Here is a 27,058-nt window from a genome sequence, read left to right on the forward strand (position 1 = left end):
AGATGCCGCAGAACAAGGCGCTCAAAAATCTTCATTGCTACAGGGGTCAGGGTGACGGATCTGTAGTCGTTGAGGCCAGTGATTTCTTGGGGACTGGGATGATGGTGGTCTTGACGCAGGCTGGAACATGGCCTGTCACTAGTGAGGTGTTGAAAATATCAGTTTACACCGGAGACAGCTGATCAGTACAGTACTTCCGAATGGAGGGGGGCGCTTTCCGGGGGTCCCTCTCTTGAACAGGTGGTTCACATCCTTCTGGTGAGAGAAGCCCGAGTCTGGCTGTGAACCAGGGCTTGTTGTTGTTGTATTTGATCTTGGTGCAGTTTGGAACGCATACACTCTCGACGAAGCTGGTGTGTGATGACACAGTGTCTGTGTACTCATCCTGGTTGTTACCAGCTTCAGTGCCTGCCCAGTCAACACAGCCCTGATCATGGCGAGCCCATTCTAGCCACGCACGTGATTTCTCCTTAGCTTCGTTGGTCCACCTCTTGTATGTCCTGATGACAGGCTTGGAGTTTCAGCTTCTGCCTTTATTCAGGGATCAAGTGGACGATGACGTGGTCAGATTGGCCCAGTGCAGCAGAAACAGGTAGGCCTACGGGTACCGGTAGCCCTCAAATTCTTGTAATCGCTTGTCCTTACAGTATCTTATCAATGCTAATCAGTTCCTCATTTGAGTCCTAGGTACTCATCTAGACATTTAAAGGTTTCCAAACTGATAATTTACTGTAGCCTACGTCGTCTAGCAGGATCAATCTCATCTACTTATCCCATCTGATCATGGATGATTTTGTCTGTGTCCATGATGTAGACAGTTAACGTTCAAGGTCTATACAGTTGTGCATAGTGTTCAATTGTTCGAGTGTTGTCAGGGTTTGGTTCAAGTGCTGAAGTGTACCATAGCGTTAGGTAACGTAAATCAAGTAGCCTATCACCAATGATAACAACAGTTACAGGCAAAGTAGATGAAAGCAATATCCCAAGATTTAAGAGATTCCTTTTATTTGTCATATGTAATCTACGGTGTATCCTATGTCACAGTAAAATGTTGCTGCCAGTGTTCTGAAAAGTTGGCCTACCTTCTCAGGATGCCCTATGACCCTGCTTAATCCATGGGTAGCACTAGAGCATCCTGTCAGGTAGAAAATGTCGAAACGTCTATCAACATTTCCTACCTGACATGATGCACTACCCACGATTTAAACATAATATAATGGGTGGTAGGTCATCCTGAGAAGGTAGGCCAACTTTGCTCCAAGATTATGCTATAGATAAACTTTAATAGGCCTTCTCAATACTCCACACATTCAGCATTGAAAAACATAATGAAAACATAAATAATACATGATGTACATAATAAATGATTGAAATCCATATCTTGTTTGACTGCTGAATGAAGCCTCTTACCGAACTACTTTAGTGAGTAAAGTCCACACTTTCTGTACTGTACTTTCATTTCTGTGTTTATTAATGTGAAGTGATCATCATAATAACCACTCCCAAGCCAAGGCAGGCATACATTTTTATAAAAACGTTATTTCTTGGACATTAGTGAGCAGTCCACACTTTGCTGCCCAAGTTCTAGATATCTCTGCTTTAGATTGAGGGAACTCCTCTGATTCCAACCAACGGCTTGTGAGTGACCTCTGTCTGTGGCCACCTAGTATGTCTACCATGGTGGCCACACGTCAGAACAAAACATCCGTTTTGTTGACGTAAAAGTGCGACGAGCATGTGTTTGTCATGGATGTATTAGTTGTTTGTACGTTATAGGCTGAAGTGTGTCGTGAACATCTTTCGATTGAATCCATCAAATGCCTCGAAGTGAATTGTGAATTGTGTGCAGCTCACGAAGAGAGTGACTACCATGGCTACATTTTGTTGTTTTATAGTGTGAATCCTTTCATCCGACTCTACATCACCCTGCGTTGTTTGTAGATAGATACCTAACTAGCTAGCTAACCTTAGCTAAACTGCTGGTCAGGTACAAGCTGCCTTGAATTGGTTTGTAGAAGTATCGAGCTAGCGCTACAGTGACTTTACGATATGCGATGTTTGTCGTTTCTTTATACTTGTAAGAAGTAGCTAGTTGACTTATTTAGTTTACACATAGCTTCTTTTCTGCCGTGGTTTAGGTGCAGGACGAAGGCTAACAGCTAGGCTAGCGTTCGAGCAGCGATTACAAGCCATATGTGTCTGATGCCGATAGCTAGCTAGCAAATTGTACAGGCAGAAAATATTTGCGTTTTGGTTCTTGGCCAACGTTAAGTGGATACTGCCAAGCTTGCTGAAGTGGCGCTAGGTGTAAAATAGTTGGCTAATCTAGCTAGCTAGGTACTTGATTTAAGTTAGCTAGCACTAGTAGCCTAGTCAACCTCTGAAAAATTGACAGCTCCCACGAAATCCGCATTGAGTAAGAGGTTAGCCACCGTCCTTTCTTGCGGTCAAATGGGACGGTGACAAAGATGCTCAAGATTCTCCGTATCCTGTCAACAATAGGTTAGTGCATGTGTATGTTTTTTTGTAAATTTAGCTAGGCTAATCTGTATTATATATGCATATCCTTGATAATTAGACTAGCTAGTTAGCAACTGCCTAGAGCTGCCTAATGCTTTGTATTCTGTTCCCCCTCATAAGGCTTCATCTGTGTCACTTGGGATGGAGTCGATGCTGCTGGTGAGTGTTGGATGACGTTGCTGAATCCAACAGTCCAGCACACTTTTCAAGATTGCTTATTTTCCTATTTTCTCTGCAGATGGCACGCTCATCCAGCTAGTCAATGGGGATGACAAGTGCTCAGGGAGAGTGGAGATTCTTCATAGAAACAAGTGGGCGACAGTGTGCGACCATGGTTGGGACTTTAGGGAGGCTGACGTGGTGTGCCTGGAGTTGGGCTGCGGGCTGGCCGAGCGTGCCCTACGGTCTTCTGCTTTTGGCCCAGGCACCGGTGAGATCTGGCTCAGGCATGTCCAGTGTTCCGGTCAAGAGCAAAGCCTAACCCACTGTTCCAGCACCCTCTTCACCTGCACCCATGAGAACGATGCAGGAGTAAAATGCTCAGGTGAGGGACCTGGAGAGGTTTGTCTGCTGCTCCTCGTAGCACCACAGAGTCGAATTTGTTCTGGAACAGAACTCGATGGAATGATATTCTGAATCTGCTTCCCCTCAGTGCGTTGCCATCAGGATTACACTTAGACTCAGTTCACATAACACATCAGGTTACCAGATGTTATTGCAACTGACGAATGGTGCTCTTCTAAAGTTCCTTTTTCCATAATCACAACACAAGCGATATTGAGTTATTCCCAAAGAAGAAGCAGAGCACTGAAAAGTAATGTGTGTTTTTGTCAGGTACACTCATGCAGCCCACACTCTCCCTGCTGTCCCCTCACACCGTGTTCTCTGTCTGGGAGTCGGTTCGCTTCGAGTGCACCGTCCTGCTGGGCCGCCATCTCAGCGACTTCCACCTGTACAAGAGGGGTGTGGCCACGCCGCTGGTCACCCAGAGGGTGGACTCCAGCCAGATCCGAGCAGAGCTGACGCTGTCTGACCTGGAGACCTTCCACCAGGGCAGCTACAGCTGTGTGTACAGGATCAAGAGCAGCTCGCCCTCCCAGCTGCTCAGCTCGCCTCACAGTAATTCCATCAACATCACTGTGGGTGAGTCTCACATAAGCATCCTCCTACACATTATCAAGGCCTACTCTCCCAGGAGGGTGATTTCTGTACTGATTATCCAACCTGTTATCAGTGAGTGAAATATAATCTATCTATCTATCTCTCTATCTAATCTATCTATCTCTCTCATATATCTTATCTTGGATACACAACTATGACTGTGTATGTTCGATTTTATACTTGCCTTTTCCTGTACGTAGTGGAATGCGATTAATCTGTTATCACAAACTCTAGAGGGTCGAAATCTCGTCCTAAACTCATCTCCCCATTTTCCCTCATTCCCTCTCTCCTCAGTGGAGCTCCTCACCCCTCACCACTGGTACAACACCTCCATCGAGGCGCCGGCAGGCTCTGTCATCAAGGGCCATGGCTTCAACATCACCTGCTCCACCCAGCAGCAGTACCCGGGGGGCTCCTTCCAGCTGCGTCTCATCCGCTCAAACGGCACCATGCGCCAGTCCCTCCCCGCTCTCAGCCCCTCCGTCGTCTTCACCTTCCCCAGCGCCCAGAGCTCCCATGAGGGCTACTACTACTGCCTGTACCAGGTGCAGCTTGGGGGACGCATTTTCGTCTCCCGGGAGAGCCAACCCTTGCCTTTGTCTGTCAGAGGTGAGGAGGACAATACCGAGCTAGGAATCTGGATGCACCTAGAGTGTCAGGCCAGTTGCATAACTTGAATGAATGGAATATCTCAACTGTGAGCTCAAGTTTATGAGTTCACTTCGCCACATACAGTTTCGGTCGGCAAAATGATTTTTAGAACGATTGTCGTGATAAGCTAAAAGATTGAAGAACCTGATCCTTGTGACAGTCCATTTATGTTTGTCTATCCCCATACTCAGACCCAGATCCATTGTTAAGCCCCATGGTGATCAGCTGGCTGGTGTCCTCTCTGACGTTCGTTGTGGCCCTGGTGATCATCATCATCGTGGCCAAAGTGCTATGTAAGAGGGAGAAGAAACCCTCTGAACTGGAGAGAGAGACCAGAACTTGTGAGCACTTGCATTTATGCACCCCAAAAACATGGGTCACGTACATGTTAATTGGTCATGTCAACATTCCTCTTAATTATTCAATTGTTAAACTTAGTTTTCACCTACAGGTGTGGACAACACGTATGTTGCCCTAGCAATAAAATGATGGGATGGACTAGCATCAGAAAGTTTCTAAGGTATGGATGGATTATCCAGAAACTGTTCCATCAGGGTCTTTACATTTGATGTTATATAAACTGTGTACCTGTTAGCTACTGTGTTTCTAACTTGGATGCATTGTGTGTTCCAGCCTCTAAAGTGGGCTGTTTGTTTTGTTTGTGAGAACCACCAGGATCCCCAGTGTTGATGTTCTTCAGCCCTGCAGGGGTTGGTGAGGGCAAAGACGTGGTCAGGACAAAGAGGGACATGAAACCAAGTACTAAAGCACTTCACAAATTTCTCATCTTCTTGCTATAAACTTTATTCATTAGAGAATGACAACACAACTTATATTGGAAGATCGTTTGAGGACAACTTTTGAACATGAACAACCAACCAAAAAACACTAAAGAGAACAGCATTTGCCTTCTTTGCACCAGTTTCTTAACAAACATCAGTCACAGGACAAGACTGGACATGATAAAGACGTGGTCAGGACAAAGGGACATGAAACGAAGTACTAAAGCACTTCACAATTCTCTCACCTCCTTGATATAAACTTTATTCATTAGAAAATGACAACACTACATATATTGGAAGATCGTTTGAGGACAACCTTTGAACACGAACAACCAACCAAAAAAACACAAAGAGAACAGCATTGCCTTCTTTGCACCAGTTTCTTAACAGTTTCTTAAGCATCAGTCACAGGACAAGACTGGACGTGATAATGACCGAGCACTGTATTTTTAAGTTAATATTACATTTTAAATTACACTGATTGTCAGTGGAAACCATTTCATGGTTGAAGTCAACACTGGACTATTCACTCAGGCTTGTGGCTGGTATTCAAATAGCTTGACTGTGAAACTGAAATGTTTTCCTCAGGTCTCCATGTGAATGTTTTACACTAGTATTTATTAGTTATTCTTTTTTTATGACAAGATCACGAGTGCCAGACTCCACCGAGACTTGCGTGCAAAGATCCTGATACGTGACAACTTTGAGAAATGTTTTGTATATTTTTGCAGTAGACATCTTTGCTGACGGCAATGCCTAGTCTTGTACACCTTTGTTGGGTACCGTTTTGTATTTCACTTACTGTAGTTCTGTACTATACCTGTTAAATCCACATGTATTGCTATAACTTTCAGTTAACGCAGTTAAGAACTAATCACAAATAAAAAGAAGCACCTCAACATGTCAACTTTTTTCTTTTTTTTTTATCCCAGATGTCATGGAAAAATACATTTAAAAGTTGGACGGTACAAGACAAACTACCCCCACCTGCAGCATTACTATTAACACATTGACTTTTCTGTGTTTTACACATTTTATTTAACCATTATTTAATCTGGGAGTCCCTTTGAGACAGATTTCTCTTTGCAAGGGAGCCGTGCAGACTAATGTAGCATGCCCCCAAAACAATCACACTGTACATGTGGAATCATCGGTTCCTATTACAATATCAACCACTATCAAGGCACTTGCATTAAAATTAGGCCTCAATTTGAGGCAAGACTCACACTCCCCAATAAGGCTGTAGAACAACGCCCTGTGTTGCTGGTCGAATCTCAGCACGGTTTGAACCAAGTGTGGCCACACCTCCTATGGGAGGAGGAAAATCGTCTCAAAGCTGAATTTATTCTAAAGCTGTGGTTCTGACTGCTGATCCGACACAGAGAAAACAGTTTTCTGAGGTCCTCATTGACTGACCGCTCATGGTTTATCATAGTAATATAGACATATTTAAATACATAACAGGGTCCCCACGGTCATGGAAATCCTGAAAAAGTCCTGTAATTTCCTAGGCCTAGAAATGTTGATAAGTATAGGAAAAGTAACACACACCAAGGGGTTGTAGTGAGGAGCTGATCACTGGAAATAAATCTGGAAGTAGGTAAAAAAAAATCACAAAAAAATCACATGGCTCTCCCACTCTGGCCCCATATGCATATCTCTTTAATCGATTGACGATTCAGCCATACAGGCTTCTTTAAAATCTTAGATCTGAAGGCTGTATGGCTGAAATGAAAATCAATCAAAGAGATATGCATATTGAGCCAGAGCGTGTAACTTTTTTTTAACCTACTTCCTTGAAAAACGATAAACCATATCAAACCAAGGAAAAGGAAAAGTCATTGAAAATTTAAATTGACTATCAATACATTTTGTTCATAAGCTTATCACATTCATAAAAAATGTAGAGGCTGCTGTGTGGCCATTGCGACGTGTTACTAATTAGTCTTGCTTACATTATAGTGGTTGTACGGCTACTTTGCTTTTTAAGATGCATAAATATAGTCCTGGAAATTTGTTATGGAAAAGTCCTGGAAACGAATTTTATTGGTAAAAAAAGAGTGGGAAACCTGTCTTAAAATCCATAAATGTAAATCATCCATAGATCTGAGCTCTACAAACTGCTAATAGTTGGCTGTTGTACAATATTCTGAAGGTTTTTCATACTTGTAGCAACTGAGTAGTGAAACCAATGCATGGCTTTAACTAGCTGTGAAGTACTGCAACAAAGCTACCAGCACCTGTATAAAAAACATGCATATTTTCAGCAAAAAGGTACAAAGGAGTACAATAATGGCATGAGCCAAATCATATATTACCATTAAAACACACAAAGCACAATACTAGTGACTATTATACTGTCAATAAGTTCAGTTCAGTTTTTTGAAAGGATCACTCACTGTTGATTCCATGTTGGCAAACACAACGTACAGAAACACTGCCACAAGCAGGAATACCAGAAACTGGACCCAGAGAGGAATCAGTCTTGTAGAGCCACGTTCCTCCGTCAAACTATCCCCACCACCAGATTTCACTGCTGCTGGTTTGGAATAGGACACATTTCTGTATGAGGATGGAGTGTCGTAGGCATGGGGTCTGAAAAGTGGATGGCACATGTCAGATGTGTGTGTTGAATCAAAAATACTCGCACACTGAAGCTCCAAGGAATGTACCTTTACTAGGGATAGATAGGACAACGTTTCGACTGACGTGCAGTCTTCGTCTGGTCACATCACAGATGTGTGTGTTAAGACATGATTAATGAAAACATGAACACACTCTGAACAGACTTACTCTTGAGCATACTCCCTTCCACTGTATTCCATTCTCGGCCTTGAATATGGTTTTCTGCAGAGGAAAAAAATTAAGTGATTTACCATTTTTGACCAATAAATATGTAACAGATGTGGGTGGGTGATTGTGATTTTGGTACTCATATCTACTTACTCATCCACAAAATCCCTCTCAGTGTACTCTGGCTTTGATCTCGTGTATGGATTCCTAAAAGGTGAGAGAGAAGTGTTTCAGAAAAATGTACCCCCTGCTATCACCAGTACTTTGAAGCCAGCCCTGACTGAAAATAGACCTGACCTGTCTCCAGAACCCTCGGTTCTCAACTGCAAAATAGAGAGGGAGAATCATAAATACTGCTATATATTTGAGACTAGCAAAATGAGATGTACTAGATACTATAATCAAACTTACTGGTGTTCGATAGGTTACATAGGTGACTTCATCCTCTGAAATGACAAAGAACTCATGAGATCTGATCTGCGTGCAATATGAATAAGCATGCATCTCTAGCTAAAAGTTTTTTTTATTGGTAGGTAGGTACAGGTAGGTAGGTAGTTAGTTGGGTATCATGCAGGTCATTAGGCTACTTACCCTCTTCTCTGTAGTAGGTTTTGTCGGGGGACAGTTTCACCTTCTGAACTTTGGTTTCTTTGCCCATGGCTTCTTTCAACCTTTTCTCATACAGGCTTCTTGTGGAGTCTACGGTATAATTTATGTATAGGCTAATGGTATTCAAATCAATTTTCTTTCTAAAGCACATTTAAAAACAACTCACGTTGACCAAACTGTCAACCAAACTGTCAACAAGTCAAAGCAGGCAGAAAAAATACAGTAAGAATCACTAAAAAGGCTAAAAACAAAAACCGAACCAAAATGAGAGCACATAGACATAGGCACATATAATATAATAAAGTCATATATTGTGCATATTGTTTAAGACTGAATGGTATCATCATCCATATTTATATATTTAATATTCGATACCCTTTTAACGTTACGCAGATACGTTACGTTGATGTTACACTCGGAGTTTTGAATCCATTGATATGGAGCCAACTGAGATTCAAAACGCGGGGAATCAAATCTAGCAACTTGAAGAGGCAACTTACCAACAACAGGTCCATGTTTGATTCCATAATCATCCAACATCTCGCTTATTTCTTGGGCAGATTTACTACTTAGCATGGACATGCTGTCGGTATCGCTGTGCTATTTGAATCAAAACAAAGTGGTAGCTAGTTACCAGTTTCACTTAGAAAAAATAAACAAAAAACAACAACTTTGACGCCACCCTTCTCAAGCCTTCAGCGTTTCCGCTTCCCCTTTCCAAGACGTCAGATTCTCCCGCCAGCGCCCTCTTCCGACAGCCAGCGGTAAGGGAAATCAGCGTTTAGATTTTCAAAATGTGTTTCAGCATAAATGGTAAGGAGGACTTTTGCTAGTAGAAAAAAGTACTATCGCGACCCTCCCTCTTAAGCACCCCTATGCTATTTTTAGATTGCTATTCTTGCACTTTGCACCTGTTGTATTTTTAGATTGCTATTCTTGCACTTTGCCTTCACCACTAGATTATACTCTTAGTGCCACTTGTTTTAGAAAGGGGATGTACTTGTGAGTTCTGGCAAGTAGTAGTACATTGGCCTTTCCTACATTTAATGCAATTATTATAAGTTGCTTTGGATAAAGCGTCAGCTAAATGACTAATGTAAGAATGACTGTAATGATTCGGAGAGATCCCTTTATTGCGCAAAATACAGGAAGGCTCAACATGGTTGCAAGATTGTCATATCAAGATTGTTGTCTTAATTACTTACTCATTATTTTAAACATGCTTTATCATATTACACATTTCAGCACATGCACACATAGTAGCCATACAGTATTTATTGTTTCCTATCAGCCCAGCCAGTCCAGGTGGTCTGTGGCCCAGTAGAACATAGCCAGGCCCATCAGTGTCACCAGACCCATCTTCAGTGTGAACTTAAGAACACTGAGACACTGCAGTAACACAGAAAGAGAGGGAGAGACGGCGATGATATTGACTAATAACTTGTGATGAAATCTTTAAAAGTACATAGTTTAATATCAATAGGAATACTTTTCCGGTAGGGTTTTCAGGACTCACCCTGTCTTTGTTGTGATGGTTTCTCAGGGTTGTGCTACTCTCCAGATCTCCATCTGCTGGCTGACTGTTTGGTTGAAGAAAGGTTGGATTCCTCCCCAATGTTTCAGGTTCAGTTTCATCCTGAAATACAGTAGGTAGAAAGTATTATCTTTGGCTGATTATGCACTCTACTGCAGTCTGTGTGTGTGTGTGGTGAGAGAGAGAGAGAGAGAGTTAAGGTAATGGTTAGACTCACTTTACACCTCTGTGCAGAGCTCAGATCCTCTCCTTCAGAGGAGCTGTTAAAAAAATTAGTGCCACTGCTTAGAGATGATTAGATCATTGGATGGATATAATTTGAATTATATACTAGTATGAATATCTACTTTGAATATTTAACTCACCTGTCAGCATCGTATTGAAAGGTCTGAGACAACGGATCCATGCAAAACTGAACTATTTTTTTCCTCTCTGAAAAATGTATGCTATTATTTATAATTATTTCACACAGAATAATAGTACATTCACACTAGATAAATACACATAAATACACAATCTTCTTCCTGTTCAACACTCACCCTCTTTCTCTGTGGCGTTTTCCTCCTCTTTGTCATTATAAAACCTGTAGAACGCCTGGATTCTTTTTTGCTCTTGCTCCCAGTTCCTCTCCCTCTCTTCATCCTCATCGTCTTCGTCCTCTGTGATTTCCCAGGCTTTGTACTCATCAAACATGAAACTGTCATCTATAGTACCATGTGTTGCCGGGCTTCTGTCTGTGTGAAAGCCTGTTTCCAACTGCCCTGCCTGTTGGGCTTCTGTAGGACACTGGTATGACGGTAAGACGGCCATGGTTGGGGCGACATATCCGGTCCCAGAAGGAAGCTGGTTGTTAACACTGTGATTTGAGATGTTCTCCCGTCCCTGCCTGAGAAGTAGGAGACCCTCATTTATCCCGTCTTTCTGTGGACCCTGATGAATTGGACCTTCCGGTAGTTCTTCATCAGTCCTCTCTTGGTCCTCGTACTCACTGGAATTGTAACTGGAACTGTCACTCTCATCTTCCAGACTGTCTTCAGAAGTCTGCCTCATACTGTCGGCAGAACGTCTGTACAGAGATGTAGCAAGATCTTCCCCAGCAACATCCTCCCCTAAACATCTGCCCACATCCCCTCTCACATTCCCAGCCTCTTCTCCGTCCTCTGTCTCTTCAGTTTCCTTACCCATAACTTCCCCTTTCACAGCCACCTCCATCCCTGTCCATCCCTGGTCCTCCTCCTTGTCAATCTTTTCCTTGCCCTCCATTGGTTTACTTTCAAGGAAGACATTGTCTGAGGAATAACCAGATGGCTTGCAGACTTGGTCATCTTCTCCTTTCTTCTTGCCTTCCTCCACAAACTCACAGGAAGAGAAGTCTGAAGGGTAATCTGCAAAGCTTTCACCTGCTTCTTGGTGGTCGTCCCCTGAGAAATCCTTAATTTTCTCCTCTACAGGTTGTTCTGCAATGCCATCAACAACAAGACCATCAATATTCGGCATTGCTAGATCGGGACACTCAGCAACCCAGCAAATCCTATCTTCATTGTCATTTTCTTCATCCAGGGGAACATACTGAAACTGGATGTTTACTTCCTGTTCTTCATCCCTCTGATATTTTATGGAACAGCCGGTCGAGCCTTCATGGTCTGAATCTGAGGATTCCTCTCCCTCTCTCTGCTTCTCTACCTGTTCAAGCCCATCATACACATCCCCTGTCATTCTCACGTTACCGTGTGCACTAACTCTCCCAAAATAGGTCACATCATTATTCTGAAATTCACCTTGCTCCTCATTTCTAACTTGAGGATGTTCAGTTCCCTCTCGGGCCAGAGGTTGAGTCCCAGTGGCGAGCCTCCCCATGGCCTCCCGATCGCCGTCACAGAATGCCTCAACACCGTGAACCACCACGGCCTCAACACTGTGAACCACCACGGCCCAATCGCCAGGCGAGCAGAAGCTCTCTGTTCCTGGATCCTCCTCTTCATCTTTTCCAGAGTCGATAACGTCTTCCTCTACTTTGTGTGCGCCATCTTCATTCAGGGTCAATGTCCAATGATGCTCCACTGGGGGTTCAGTGACACTCATCATGTCAGAGTTCTCTCTTCCTGTTGCCCTTTCTTGGTCTTCTGTCGTGTCCGTTCCTTCTTCACTGTTGTTTGTGTCATCTGCAGTCAGAGTTATATCATACATCTCTAGTGAATTTCCCCCACACAGTGTACTTGTTTGACCAATCTGTTCCTGATCCAGACCTTCATCCTCCTCTGTTAACACTGGCAATCTTCCATGAGAAATGTTAGTCTTGGGCTTTTCAAGACAGCCATCAAAATGCAAAGGCTCAAAGTCTAACTCTTCCTCTCGAAAAGATGGTAAGGAACTGTCTATAACGATGTAATTAAGAAAAGAATGATATGAGTGATGGCACTACTGAAAAACTACATCACAGCACCATCATCACAAATAAATCTTTTGTTCAGTCAGCTGACGGCATATAAGAGTTAATGATCAGAGTAATGTTTACCTGAAAATGCATCCCTTAGCAAATCAGCAAAGTTAAGTTCCATCTTTTCTTCACAAGATCAAGGAGGAAGCTGAAGTTCAACAAATATTTTCACAACATATCACAACTTCTGTAGTCATGCAGTCAATGACAAAACAATGCATGCATGTACAGAAGAAACCTGACATTTGAAACAAGTCTGCTGAAGTCCCTAAGATGTCTGAGAGAAAGAGATCACACTCACATCTGTTGTCTTCAATTCACTTCCTGTCAAAATGGAGTGACATGACAACCCATGTCAAAACAAATCAACTAATAGTGCCATATCAAAGAGAAAAAAATAAAATAGACATATGAATGCAAATGGAATGAAGCTCTATCTTTTAAAAGCCTGTGAATCATAATAGTTAAAAGCACACATACTGTAAGTGTTTTTTGTTGTTGCGGTGTCGAGAAGCTCCATGTACTCTAGGCTAAAGACGTTGGCTTTGATGTGGTTTTGTTTCACACGCCACAAGCCTCAGTATATGCAGACACGCACTTCCACTTAGTCTCTTTCTATCAAATGAACACACCAGTCATTCAGTATGACCCTTTATATATGTGTTCATGGATATTTCCAAATAGTTTGATATAGGGATTCATCTACTGAGATGTAGTGCACAAAGCCCACCAGCATTTGAATATTCACAGTCAAATTGTATGTTTATTATTCTTTGTCATGTTTTGTAATTAATAGTAAGTTACAATAGAAATTAAAAAATAATAATATCATCATTATACTGTAAGCACACAGATTTAAAATATCATGATTTTATGGGGTGTCCATGGAGTCCTTGGGGTCTAGAGTTCATGGCGAAAGAGGTAGCGGTGATTAGGCTTCAGGTCAACTTCTACTGGGAAGTGGTCACTAACCTCCAGAGCCTAAACAATCAGATGGGAGGAAAAATGAGCTTGTATCAACTGACAGTGTGAACTCAACAAATTCAAGCTAGAATGACTTAAGTTCGATTTAGTTAGCCTACCTCCTCCTCGGTTAAATAAAAATTCTCCTTAAAATTGAAGGGTTGAGCTGAATCTGGAACTATGCCAGAGAGCATCTCGCGTCCATGGACAATAATCCTGTGGACAGAAGGTGTACAGGGAACCTTATTGGGATTTGGTCACCTATCATCAACATGACAATATGGTCACTAATGCCTTCGTATAGTAATGCTGTATGCTAATTACAGTAGTATGGCCTGGGGTAGTGATCATTATTATGTATAATTTTTTTTTACCAACAGGAATTATGAAATGGTGAAAGTGAACTAGGAAGCGTAGGCCGGTCTTCTCTCACTGACCTGTCATAAGCGCAGTGTGTTTTCTCCCGGACAGTGGTATCCTGCTCATCCCCGATCAACCAACGGAACCGAGGGTCACTCCTCAGACGGACTGCTTTCCAGCCCTTGATGGTGACGTAATTGCAGCCAGCGTTGAGGTCACCCAAGATCACCACATTCTGAGAAGTAGAAAGACAGGAAATGCAATGGGCCAAAATGACATGAGGAAACTGTATGTGATCTAAACAGCTTCCTCCAGTATTCTAAGATCAGGGATATGGTAGGATTGGTTAATAATGATGATAAAGGATTTCAAATGATTAGATAACTCACCTCAGTCTTCCACTTCTGGTAGATTCCCTTGAAGACTGTGTAAAGTTCATCAATCTCTTTCATGGCCGTTTTGGGACAGGTGTGCTGGCCAACCAGAACGAAATCCTTCACCACTGTAAAATGGGAAATTTGCGGTTCATTTCACTGTTTTTACAACGTGTCTTTCCCCGTGTAGCATGTTATATGATTGGTTAAATGATCAGTGACATAGAAATTCCCCTCACAGGTGGTAGGGGAGGAAAATCGGACAATGAAAGGTTCTCTGGAGAAAATGTCTGTGTCGTTCGTCCCTTTGCCCTCCACCAGTTTAGGATATTGGTAATGCTCTCGCACCTGCAGCACATCCTTCCTGCAGAAGCAAAGGAAGAAATGTTCAGTATGATAATTCCTCCCCATTAGATATGTTCATAAGAGATTATATGGTCATATGGATTACCTGTAAATGTAGACATATTGTTCCTTGTAGGTTTTCTTTCCTAGCCTCTGACTCTCCACATAAGAATATGAGGATTTGTCAAACCTTGGAAGAAAGAAATACCTGGGCTGATTATCTGAGAACATGATGAGAATACCATACATAGAGATATGCTGAAATATTATGTTTGATGATTCACTTGGCACTGTAGGCTATACCTGTTAAGCTCCCTAATCAGCGTAGGTATGGCTTTGCCTTTGGAGTCTCGAACCTCTTGAATCAAGCACAGATCACAGCGGGCAAGGATCTGAGAACCGAAATGTTGTTCCTCTAGCAGTCAGGCATTGAAATATCAGAATGATCACTTAGAGTAACTGACATTCTAATTCATGACTTTCAGCAAATCCTTTGGAGTCATTTTCTCTTGACTTTGTCTGTGAGCCTTTATCTGTGTTACTCTTACCTTGATTAAAATTTCCATAACCTTTTTGTTGTTAGCTTTTGCCTCCCCAAAACTCTGAACATTGAAGGCACAGATTTTCAGTGACAGAGCGATATTCCATAGACAAAATCCCATAAAACACATTAAAAGTACCGGCGACCTCATTCTGCAGTGGAGAGTGATCCTGTTGATAGAATAATAAAATAAAGTATAAACACATTTACCATTGTTGGGTTTTATCTAGAAGTAATGCTATATTACTTTAATATGTCTGTAAAGATCTCTTACCGTCAGAGCCGGTTTTCCAGATGAATAGACCCCAGCTCAGAGACGATTCATGATATCTGGCCTGTGGTGTATTTGGGAACATACAGGTAACTAGAATGAAAGACAGGGGGCAGGGATCCGTTTGGAGGATCTGCTGTGTCAGTGTTCGACGAGAATAGAGCTTTATCTGGAAACGTTAAAGGCCTGAACACAGTGCACAATGGGCTCCAATCCCATTCAGAAACTTTGGCTGTATTGTCTCAAAGTTTCAGTGGTATCAAACAATAGAGGAACCCAAATACTACTACTGGAATTGTACTGCTGGTGTGCACTGTGATGCTTCAGGCTGGTTCTCAACCTCCTCTGACAAGCTTTCCTCATGACTTCCATCAATCAAGGCTTGAGTATTTCATAATGGCTCTGATTAATACATATATTGCTGTGATATATTGCATTACTATCAATGCTAAAATAGATCTTTGCTATGCTATATAATAAGTCCTTTAGGATTATGTTTTTACCAAATAGAGTATATCATGATATTCACCAGGTAATCAGTCTCCCCCAGACAATTTATTGTGGTTGATTCATTTTTATTTGCAGTTATGTTTTTGTGATGCCTTTTGATTCAAATGTAACATATTACAACTTATATTGTAAACATCCATGACCAAGTAACAGCTTAATAAACGTGTAACAATATCAAATATAAAACCACAATGGTTTTAAAAGACATGTATTTTACAAATATACTTACTGTCATCTCTGATGGAGAACAACTCCCATTTGTGACAGCACTGGAGAGCTTCAGCGGCAGACTGCTTCAACCAAAGTGTGTGAGGCAGCGATATTGCAGGTCCTTCCTTCCTGCCGCTGTCAGACTACTCCTAGTACTGTACCATACATACATACCGGAACTGATCCGACAAATGACTGCACTCTATACAGCCTGTGTGAAATTTTATTTTTTATTTATGCATTTTTTTACTTCCAACTTTGCTGCTATAACATTGCAATTTCCCTCGTGGGACTAATAAAGGATTATCTTATGTTATTTGTATACAAATAAATACATTTGACAAAAAAAATATTTTTATTCAAAAACTCGAGAAATCGTATTCCTGAGTAGTCTCTGTCAGACTGGTCTGAAAAGGCCTGAATGTTGTGGTGAAGTGACCTCCAACAGATAGTACTCCATGTACTTCTCTAGATCAGCGTACAGGTGCTCAACTTGGTCCCTGAAGGGGGGATACCACAGCCACAACATGGCAACCCCAACTGCGGCCAGCAGTAGGACCAGGAACGCACAGATGCCACACCAGGAGCCGCAGGGCTTCTTCAAGGAAAGGAGGAGGAAAATTACATCAGTTAGTGTGCAACTGCAAGCAGAGTCGCTGGAATGACATTTGCTGCTTGGATAGCTATGCGTGCATGTGTACTGACACTGATAAGGGGCCAGAGGGGCCATAAAATGAACTATCAGAAAGGGTGGGAAGGAGCTGTTTATTGTTGTGGGAGGACAAAACCCTGTGAAAATGAACCTTGCTCATTTGGGCTGAAGGACAAATAGTGAGCTGCCTGTACAGTACACCCACCCTGCTGCTGCGATGGTGGCTGAGCTGTCGGAGCTCGTCTCTGCACTGTGCCAGCCGGGCCTGGTATGACTGGCACTCCTGCCCCATGGCTTCCAGCTCTGTCTGCAGCTCCTCACACTGCAGACACACACAGCGACTTTAAATGCACCGCACTGAGCAGTCGCCATTTTCCGACCCTAAACATTAACTGACCTCTCATGCTGTCAAAGCACCAGGGTTTTTAGCAGAACCCCACCCCCTCACCTCTTTCTCCTTCACCTGGAGTCTGTCCTGAGCCCGGTGGAGCTGATCTATAACCTGAGCCATGGAGTTCTGGGTCTCAGTGCTGCCATCTAGGGCAAGAAAGCACAGTCGTTTATTCAATTATATAAAATAAAAATACATCTCTACTTCGTGCATGCTCTATTATGGACCTATCTATTCTCCTCATGTCCTCACTATTGACTGTCTTGAAATGTTGCATCCACATCTATTGTGAGCCAGAGTGCTCCTCCTCCCTGGCTGTCTCCTCTCCTGTTGTGCTCGTTAGCAGTGGGCTCACCCCCCTGACCTCTCATGTTCTGGACCTCATCCGTGAGGGCCTCGTTGTCCTCCTCCAGCTGAGCCATGCTGGAGAGCAGCTCAGCCCCTTCCTCCCGCAGTGACTCCACCTCCTCTAGCAGCCCCGCCTCCTGGCACCTGGCCATCTGCACCACAGAGAGCGAGAGACACACAAAACACACAGCAACATTCAAACCTGGTGCTGATACCATATTAGGGCAGTGTGGGATAAAGGTGTATGGGGCTGCTGTGCATTGTACCTCCAGCTGGGCCTGCAGCTGGTGCAGCTGTCCTATACTGAGATGCTGGCTCTCCTTCATGTTTGCTGAGCTCTGTTTCAGGTCCTCATGCAGGCTCTTCCAGTGTGAGGCCTCTGCCTTGGCTGCTCTCAGCTCCTCCTGGTGGACAAAATATATTACATACATGTGTTATGAATGTCACTCATTCTAGTACACAAAGGCCTCCTGAGGAATTCTTAGGTACTTTGTGGAGTGCCCGTGTGCGTCAAGCATTACCTGCAGGGTCTCAGTCTTGATGAGGGCCTCTGTCTTCTCCTGAGTGGCCCTCTGAATAGCTGCCAGGGCATTCTCCTCATACACCCCTTTCTGTTTCTCCATTTGCACTACCAGCTTCTTCACTCCATCCCGGGAAAACTTCTGTGGCAGGAGGGGACAACTCCACCAGGTGATATATACTACCAAACATATTAAATATTATATACCATACAGATTATATACTATATGGAGCCACACTCCATAGACAGCATGATTAAAATGACATTGATGTTTTATCCAAGATTTTGGCAGAATGATGAAGCAATAGACCGCGTCCCACTCTTAATACTCATGATACATAACATGACTGCCAAACACTTTGCCGTCAAACTCAAATGTTAAGCAGTGAACAGAGACACCTCCTCATTCACCAGCAGATGCTATTCTTACCTGCAGGCAGACTTGCAGCTGCGCCTCCAGAGCCTTGATCTTGCTTCTCAGCAGGTCTTCATTGCAGTGGGTCTGTGTGGTGAGAAAGGAAATGCCTGAGTGCTGAAACTACACAGGAAACTGTAACGGCTGACACCAAAACCTGTATCTGCACCAATGAGCAATGCACCAAGATTATCCTGTGTGAAAACCCCCCTCTTGACGAAAAAAAGAAAAACATATCAGAGAAAACTCCCTCAATGTGGATCCTTCAATGAGAACAAATACCCTATTGGTCATTTCTTTCTTCCTGTAAAAACATGAATAATTTCAATGTCAATTCTGGTTCTATCAATCAAGTCAGCAAAGCCAGTGACGAGCTAACTAAGAGTAGCAGACTAAGTTAGAGTAGCACACTGTCTGTCATAGTCTCTGAGAAACCAAACCCTTCCTGTGTGAGATATTTTCTCTCTGAGTCAGAACAAGGTACAGAGGCAACAGGAAGCTCAAAACCACAGGCTCCCTCCGTTATAGGAAAATAAACAAGAGAGAGAGAGAGAGATGGCAACTCAGATGGTTTGGGGTTTAACATGTAGTACTATAGGAGAATGTGTCTTACTGTCCACAGTTTGTCTGAAGAGCATAACAGGGTGGTGGCAGTCTTCTGGAGGACAGACAGCTTCTTCTTCAGGGCTTCCTCTCTCCATAGGGCCTCCTGTGGAGATGCATGAGCCATCAGTCAGCTACACACCCCGATCATGTACCTGGCATTGGTGTGATGTCACATTTGATAACAACAGCAATTTGCTGCCCCTCCTGCATAAGTGTTCCCATGGCATGTTCCACACCATGTCATAGCACTGATGACATTATTGGTTTACCTGCAAGTACTCAGCCAGCTGAAGGATTTCCTGCCATTGGAGAAAATAGTTTATTTTTATTTTTATAAATCACTCCACAATGGTAACACTGCACCCCAACATCAATAAGACACACAGTGCATTAACTTGGACATTTGTAGGCCTACTTGACAAGAGTAGATGAAGACTCACAGATTCCTTGACAGCGACAAAGCCGGAGCTGTCCAAGGGGGAAATGCAATTAATTACTCGTTTAGCCTACCTAGGTTATCACACAGCTTTATTGTGTTCTCTTTTGATAATTCAGAGATAACATAAAAACACATTCTAATCAACAAAACATTGAGAACTGAAATCAAACCAAGCACTTAGCACAACTGAATTTAAGGAAACCCCATAATTTAGACTCACTCTGTCTGTACACTGGATTCTCGCAGTACAGTTTTATTTCGGTTGGATTCGCTCTTTCCTGTTTTGAGATCTGTAATGGTAACATTTCTTGACCCGGAGTTATGAATCAGATGGGAGGTATTAAGTGTAACCCGTTCTATCTTTTTGGAGGCTTTCACTCTCTGCTTGGTATTTTGTCTGGTCGGTGTTAAGATGGATGGAATGGTCTCAGGCTTCCATGTAGGATGTTTCTCATGTCTTCCCGATTCTACTGTGTCTGACCACAATAAGGCCTGGCGACATTAGGAAAAAAGAACTCTACTGTTAGTATACAGGTAGTTACCTATAGAGACATGAAGCTGGCTAGATGATAAATCATTGGATTGTTAAAATAAGATCAAGTCTATGTCCAGCTACAGTATGAGTGGTACAATAATAACTGACAATTTAAATTCTTACCCATTTATTGGTGCTTGCGTCCTCATTGGTCATTCTCTGAGCCTGCAGTGGCTCAGATTTGGTTGCTTGGCAGTTGCTCGCTAAAGCTCTGTCCTTTGATTTCAAGTCTCTCTGCCTTTCTGATGCTGAAAAAGTTGGATTTGGGCTCACTGGTCGCCTTCTCTCAAACTCCAACTGTCTCTTCCTCTGCATTTCTGTCTTAATCCACATTACGTCTATTCCTCTGGTTGGACTCCGGCAAGATGTCACATTGTTTTTACCTCGAAGACATTCATGTTTCTCTGCACGTTCCTCAAGCTTTAGGTCATATTCTCTCACTGGAGACAATACTGTTAAAGTGACATCTAGGGTCTCCATATTGGATGCCTCCTGGCTGTTAGTGTGGTGTGCTTAAACTACAATGACAAAGAAAACAGTAATGAGAAAACAGTAGTTATTCACAAACAATATATAAAGAAGCAGACAGTACACTTGTTATATATTTCTATGATAGATGTGGATTATTTTGCTGGTTGGGAGAGTGGATGCACAATACTGTACATCATGGAGATTACAGTTTGCTCAATCAGTCACACATGGTATTAAAATACAGCCGGTGTGGTCAATTAGCTTGTTAGGAAATATGTGTAATTGGACAGTTTTTAAGCCACTTAGCTAATCTATAACTTCTCATAGACATTTTTGTAGTACAGTGAGGACTCCGTCACTGGAGACATCCTTGACAGTCTGCACTCAAATATGAGAAAAGTTTGAATGAAGAATATTACATTATAAAGTAACAGCCCGAAAGACACAAACTATTAATATCTAAAGCTTGTACAGGTATATCTGCAGCATTACTCAGGTTCAACATAAACAACACAGTTCTAACAGTGACACACTTGACACACGTAGACATAGCATACATCTTTACAGCCTGTGCATGAAGCAATTTACCTGCTCAGTCATCAATCTTGTCTCGTCTTGTCCTTGGAAATTCTTGAAAGTCTTGAAGAGGAAGTTAACAATCATACACAGGTTTTCTCGTCTTAAACATAGTCGGATAGCTTCCCTGTCCTTCTCAAAGCCTTTTCTGTCTTGTAATTTAACAGGAAGTGAAGGGAACCACGCCAGTCATATGTTCCTCTATCTCAACAGTCACCCGCATTACAACTGATGCTACACACTGGTGGGCCTGAAGATAACAGATGGCCTTTGCCAGTTCCCACTGCAGATGGTGATAGAAGTAATGAAGTAAGTCAATTTTATTTTATTATTTTTTAAGCTCCTTTCGAAACCTGAGTTACAAGGTGCTGTACAATGGAAACATTAAAATAGGAATAAAGTAAAGAGAATAATAAGAATAAACCATTAAAACTAAGCCTAGATTTAGCCTAGGCTATATACTGTAATATCCCCCCCTAGAATGTTCTAAAGTAATGGATGTAGTATGCACTGGATGTAGTAGGCCTATGTAGCCTATGGTATGTACCTTTAGTAGGCTACTCAATTAGATTAAATCACATTAAGTATTAAAATAGCAAAGATGCTCTGCACACCCTGCTCGGCAAATGTATCTGAATGTATTAGTGGTAGCCTGCGTGTTAAAGATGTTTTACGCCACCTAGTGGACAAAGATTTGGATGACCTGACTCAAGTACAAAATCCTACAATCTCGCGTGATTTGACTATATTTCCTGTCAGTCCGCCATCCTTGTGGCTCTTTGAAGAAGGGCACGAAGAGGCCGAATACAGGGAAGGTGCCCAGTGAAGCAAGGATTTGGCACTTCGTCTTTCAAACATGCTGTCTAGGCTCGTTTTCCTGTCAGGTGTGTATTATCTAGCACTATATGTATCAATGGGAACAATCACTTTCTGACAACAAATGCCTTATTAGCACGCATTTTAGACTGAATGTGAATGAATGTGAAGTTGAAGGGTAAAGTGAAGGCCTCACATTGAATGGGTGATATGCTAGCAGCTGGCTAGCTAACCTAACGTTAGTTAACGGTAGCTAGATGACAGATTTGTCTGCAATGACTAGAAAACTCGATTTTGAGTCAATTAACTTATTAGAGTTAATAGGGAATGTTAGCGATACAGTATGCACGCTATATCCAGTAGCCAGGCAGTCTGTTAGCTAACGTTAGCTTGCTAGCCGTACGTTAGCTTGCGTTGATGATTCCTTGCTTCAACTGGTGATATGCAGCTAGCTACGTGTTAGCTATGCTAGCCATCTAGCTAGCTACTTTACTTCAACTCTACACAAATGACAGCTGGTAAAACGTGGTGCGCCTTGTTGCCAGTATGGTTGCTATCCAACTTTATAAATCAATGGATGGTGCATTGGACAGTTATCAATGTATTCTGCGTTACTCTCGGCTAACTGAACATGTTCTTTCTGATGGACACTAACTAGCTAAAGTCAAATCCTTGCTAAAGACAAGTTCTCAGGGAGCACACGTTAGACAGTGAAATACCAGCATCAGCGCATTCATGCCAAAGCTTCAACTAGGCTTGTACGTTTGTACAGAAGATGCATATTGTTCACCAATGCGAAATTGCGAATCCTACAACACCAGTGTGCATGGATATGTCATTTCAGTTAATTGACGTCGTCTTCTCTTTTGCAGCTAATGCTGTGAAAGGTAGCGGTCCCCTTGGGGCTGGGTATGTATGATACGTTTTCTTCTTTAAATGACTCCTGTATATTTGATTTGATTATTCATTAACATGCAGGATGTTTCTCTTGTTCCTTGTAGTGGTTTTGCAATTCAGTTCACTGGACTATATAATTCTGCTCTCATTTTTCATGAACAAAATCTCTCCCTGCTCTCTTGTGTGTCCCACCAAAGTCTAAACCCTGCCTGCGTTGTTCTTCCATAGCCTGGTCCAGTTGTCCCACCTCCACACGTCCTCCCAGACTCTGGCCCCTATGCCCCCTCTGCCAGAGAAAGGAGGCAAGGTCCGCCATGGCCTTATCCCAGAGGAGCTCTTCCAGTTGCTCTACCCAAAGACAGGGGTCACAGGTCAGTAGGGCTACTTGAAAACCATACCAACTAAGTCTTGCCCACCTCACAGTCTGGGCATGTGCAGTTCTCTACCCCACTTACTGTAACACAGGCTGCTTGATAATTGTACTCTTCCTGGTCTTCTTAATTACACTGCGCTCTGGTGGAAATGCTTCTCAAAACAGCCCCCTTGTGTTGCCGTTTTGTCCAGGTCCCTACATGCTGGGGACTGGCCTCCTCCTCTACATGCTGTCAAAGGAAATCTACATCGTCAACAACGAGACCCTTGCTGGTGCATCCATAGCAGCAGTCATTATCTATGGTGTTAAGAAGTTTGGCCCCAGCGTTGCAGCGTTCGCTGACAAACTGAACGAGGTGGGCAGTTGGGCAAAGGATTATCGGTATTTGTGCTAGTCCAAGTGTCTCTGGAATTTAAAAGGCAAACTTTGAACGATGCCACTGCCTGTTCACCTAATCTCCGTACAGAAGAGCATTTTCTGAAACTGAGCATGTTTTTGCTACAACAAAAAAACAAAAGGTGTTCCTGTTTGACCTTTCATTGCACCAAGACTTTCTTAGCATGAAGTAACAGGAGGACCACTGGAGAACTGTCCATCCATGCCGTCCGATACTGTAAATGTTCAGTAATGTTTAATGTATATTAGATATGGGTGTTGATGTATATTAGATATGGGTGTTAATGTATATTAGATATGGGTGTTTCGGCTTCTTAATCCGACCCCTCTGACTGTCTTGTCTCGTGTGGGTTTGCAGGAGAAAGTGGCCAAGGCTCAGGAGGTGAAGGACTTGGCTATGTCCACCATGGCCCAGGCTGTGGAAAACGAGAAGAAGGAACAGTGGAGAGTAGAGGGACGCCAGATGCTCTTCGATGCCAAGAGGGTGAGATGGAGCAGACGGGGCAGTCCAGACGTAACCCTCACTCACTAGTTTTTCATGCAGAGTGGGCATTCTGTCCTTATTCTTCCCCCAGTAGCCTTCGTTAATCATACGGAAGACCACCATGGTTGGTTCAGTAGCAACTTGGGATACCGTTCATTTTCACTTAAGCTACAGTATGTAGAAGAATATCCTGCTCAATGATCCTTCGCTATGATCCTGCTACGTGCCAGCAGCCAGGGAAAATTCCATCTGCTGGGGTAAATTCAGTTTGCTTCCCAATCATGGTTTGTGGTTTTGGGTACGCCCACACTCCCAAATAAAGCCGTAGAAGAATATCCTGTATTGCTGATTGAATCTCAGCACTCGCACACGCTTTGAACCAGGTGTGGCCACCCCTCTATGGGAGGAGGCACCCTCAGCTCATAGCTTTTTTTTTCTCCCCAAATTTTAGAATTGCTGTAGAACAGTCCAGTGGTCGACAAAGATGTGATTTTCACAAAAGAGCTCATTCACTGATCCCTCTCGGTTTATCTTTGTGATATAGAGACATTTAAATGTTTAAAATCTTACATACTGAAGGTTTAAAGTCGCACTGAAACGGACATTTGAGATCATCTAACTTCCGTAGTTTGACGTATTTCCGACGCAAACAAGCTATGAGGGTGGGACATGCGTTTCGAGGAATTTGATTGGAACATTGACAAGTGGATGTGTTTTAAGAACTTTAGACAGATTCGATAGAAGGATATCGTTGATTGACGGGTGGATGTTGTGAGATTATTGGCCTAAAATCTAAGGTACCTGTTGTCGTCATTGCACGTGACCTACCGTTTTCCAGGAAGTAAGAAATTATATACTATGATAAGATTACAACAAAAGTAGAATTTTGTAATTTTTTTGGCATACATCGTTGAATAGGTGAACTCTATGACCAATTATGTGAACCAAAATGGGACAGAATGCTTTTTTCATTTCAGTGCGATTTTAAGCTGGTCAAATGGGTTTGTGTCAACATTTGAGTATGTACATGATTATAGGCCTACACGGTTCAAAATTGTGACCAAATGAGTTGCATCAGATAAGGTTTGTTACAGAGGGTTTGTTACAGAGGGTATCTTGTAAAGATCAGCTGTGATCTGTGTGCTAGCTTTTGCTACTGTACTGTAGCTAGCTGATTAAAAAAAGAAATGAAACGACTATTCAGTCATATTTTGTTGAACAAAAGGCCCCCCCCCATCACAAGCTACCTCAGTGAATGAGGAACCATGTCATTTTGAAGTGTGGGTGCTGGTGAGTGGGGAGGAGGAGGAGGAGGAGGAGGAGAGACTAACCAGTGGCACAGGCCAGGTCATGTTTTTTGACGTGCAAATTTCAAATTTGGTGCGACCAAATGATGTGCCATTGCCACCAGTGGTATATGTTTTGAACCCTGAGCCTCGATGATGATGATGATGATGATGATGATGATGGTGTGCTATAGTCTCAAGTCCACCTCCTCCTCCTCTGCCCTCTCCAGAACAACGTGGCCATGCTGCTGGAGACCAACCACAGGGAGAGGCTGCACATGGTGACCACCGAGGTGAAGAAGCGCCTTGACTACCAGATTGCCCTGCAGAACCTGCACCGCCGCATGGAACAGGAGCACTTGGTGAACTGGGTGGAGCAGAACGTCATCAAGAGCATCACCCCACAGCAGGTAGGCACCCCACGACGCCCTCGAACACTAGGGAAGATAAGATACGTTATTGATCCCACCAGGAGGAAATTACAGGAAGGTTGGAAAGAAAAGAAACACTAGATACAGAGTAACAAAAGACACTAGATACAGGGAAGGTAGCAGCATAAAAAAGGGATATCAGGGACTAAATACATCCATATGTACAGTAACTGTGCAGTATAGAATACAATAGGATATGTACATACATACATTGTCAGTATAAATATAACTATACAGGCAGATAAGTCAAGGAGTATACATATATACACACACACATCCATCCATCCGTCCATCCATCCAGGCTGTCTAGGTATATCTAGTAATACATGTATACATACATGCGTACACACCCCGGGAACTGCCATAACAACTGGTTTATTCTTAGAAGCTCTGCTATTTACAACTCTATAAAGATAGCACATGATATAAGTAATAATGTTCATAATTATCCTACCTGTTGAGTAACATTATTATCAGTGTTGGATGGATATTTGGGTAATGTTTGAAGTTGGAGAGGTTTGCCACTAGAGGTCGTAATTACAGCAAATGTAAAACAAAGGAATGTGCTCAGAATTGTGTTAGCAAGTGGTGGCCTACATTCGTTTTGTCTGCTGTACTGTATTGCCTGTGGCCTGACTGTTTGTGTTCTGTCGTTTAGGAGAAGGAGAGTATCGCCAAGTGCATCACAGACCTGAATGTGCTGGCGAAAGCAACCCAGGCCAAGGCCACAGCATAACTGTCCAGTCTTCAGCGAAGACTCTCCTCAACCCTAATTCATTGTCTTCAAGAGATGACACTTTTCATAACAAATAAAATTATTTCCTCTTTATGACGTTTCTGTCATATTATGAGTGTGTGTACATAGACACGTCATCTGCAGGTAAAATAAATGGTTTATTAACTAACCCCCATAGTCTTTTTTTTTTTGAGCCACAGGTTGATACAACAGTTGTAATCCTCATTGAGGTTATTTGTTAAAACGTTCTAGATTCATTTTGGGAGACTCAATTAATTTGGTGCAATGACAATACCAATGGGAATGATATAATCAGGCCTAGATCTACTTTTAGGCTAATTGTATTGCCCTACTGATACAACTGTCTTCTTACGCAAGAGATATGCTGGTGTTTTGTGGCGCATTAGTACGGTAGATCAATCCTCGGACCTTTGTTCCACAGGTAGGGTGTTCTACCATATTATGCGTTCCAAACCTTTGGACTCATCACCACCAAACATGAGATTTGCTGCTTTCCATTACAGTGTTATTATCATCTAGAAACTTAACTATGGGCTGGCCCTCCTCTCACTCGCTGCTACAGGTAGGACTGTACTTTGACCTTAACATTGCCCAGCAGGAAGTC

At 42.7% G+C, this 27,058-nt stretch overlaps 5 protein-coding genes across 8 annotated transcripts; 2 read left to right on the forward strand and 3 right to left on the reverse strand.

Annotated features, from left to right (window-relative positions):
* Positions 1-425: 425 nt before the first annotated feature.
* atp5pb (ATP synthase peripheral stalk-membrane subunit b) lies at positions 426-26,603 on the forward strand. Its single transcript, XM_084462075.1, has 9 exons — positions 426-592; positions 21,228-21,323; positions 21,774-21,898; positions 22,703-22,739; positions 22,956-23,098; positions 23,292-23,455; positions 23,855-23,980; positions 25,497-25,676; positions 26,356-26,603. Exons 3-9 carry the CDS (start codon positions 21,871-21,873, stop codon positions 26,431-26,433), a joined length of 756 nt encoding a protein of 251 aa, XP_084318201.1. The 5' UTR covers positions 426-592; positions 21,228-21,323; positions 21,774-21,870; the 3' UTR covers positions 26,434-26,603.
* Positions 592-6,021, forward strand: LOC311330098 (uncharacterized protein). Of its 4 annotated transcripts, XM_084462072.1 has the most exons (7): positions 592-2,679; positions 2,759-3,064; positions 3,355-3,663; positions 3,976-4,290; positions 4,524-4,673; positions 4,784-4,852; positions 4,966-6,021. In XM_084462072.1, the coding sequence occupies exons 3-6, from the start codon at positions 3,363-3,365 to the stop codon at positions 4,819-4,821; spliced, it is 804 nt and encodes a 267-aa protein (XP_084318198.1). In that variant the 5' UTR covers positions 592-2,679; positions 2,759-3,064; positions 3,355-3,362; the 3' UTR covers positions 4,822-4,852; positions 4,966-6,021. The 4 variants fall into 4 exon arrangements, with proteins under 4 accessions (XP_084318198.1, XP_084318197.1, XP_084318200.1 ...); XM_084462071.1 differs by having other exon boundaries at positions 592-3,064; XM_084462074.1 differs by having other exon boundaries at positions 592-3,064; positions 5,008-6,021.
* Positions 6,155-9,098, reverse strand: LOC311330100 (uncharacterized protein; the record flags this gene model as incomplete). The annotated part of the gene is made up of 7 exons (XM_084462076.1): positions 6,155-7,709; positions 7,908-7,961; positions 8,061-8,114; positions 8,205-8,230; positions 8,319-8,353; positions 8,499-8,606; positions 9,017-9,098. 7 exons carry the CDS (start codon positions 9,096-9,098, stop codon positions 7,484-7,486), a joined length of 585 nt encoding a protein of 194 aa, XP_084318202.1. The 3' UTR covers positions 6,155-7,483.
* dnase1l1l (deoxyribonuclease I-like 1-like) lies at positions 12,538-16,267 on the reverse strand. Its single transcript, XM_084462078.1, has 8 exons — positions 15,078-16,267; positions 14,833-14,921; positions 14,636-14,719; positions 14,424-14,548; positions 14,200-14,312; positions 13,888-14,045; positions 13,570-13,666; positions 12,538-13,468 (listed from the first exon to the last, which is right to left on the reverse strand). The coding sequence occupies exons 1-8, from the start codon at positions 15,219-15,221 to the stop codon at positions 13,388-13,390; spliced, it is 891 nt and encodes a 296-aa protein (XP_084318204.1). The 5' UTR covers positions 15,222-16,267; the 3' UTR covers positions 12,538-13,387.
* traf3ip3 (TRAF3 interacting protein 3) lies at positions 16,265-21,194 on the reverse strand. Its single transcript, XM_084461966.1, has 12 exons — positions 21,027-21,194; positions 20,091-20,485; positions 19,653-19,924; positions 19,434-19,461; positions 19,263-19,292; positions 19,001-19,096; positions 18,403-18,474; positions 17,974-18,114; positions 17,364-17,856; positions 17,162-17,250; positions 16,919-17,035; positions 16,265-16,659 (listed from the first exon to the last, which is right to left on the reverse strand). The coding sequence occupies exons 2-12, from the start codon at positions 20,445-20,447 to the stop codon at positions 16,459-16,461; spliced, it is 1,896 nt and encodes a 631-aa protein (XP_084318092.1). The 5' UTR covers positions 20,448-20,485; positions 21,027-21,194; the 3' UTR covers positions 16,265-16,458.
* Positions 26,604-27,058: the final 455 nt, after the last annotated feature.

The sequence above is a fragment of the Borostomias antarcticus genome (genome assembly GCF_949987555.1).
Source record: "Borostomias antarcticus genome assembly, chromosome: 3".
NCBI lineage: Eukaryota > Metazoa > Chordata > Actinopteri > Stomiiformes > Stomiidae > Borostomias > Borostomias antarcticus.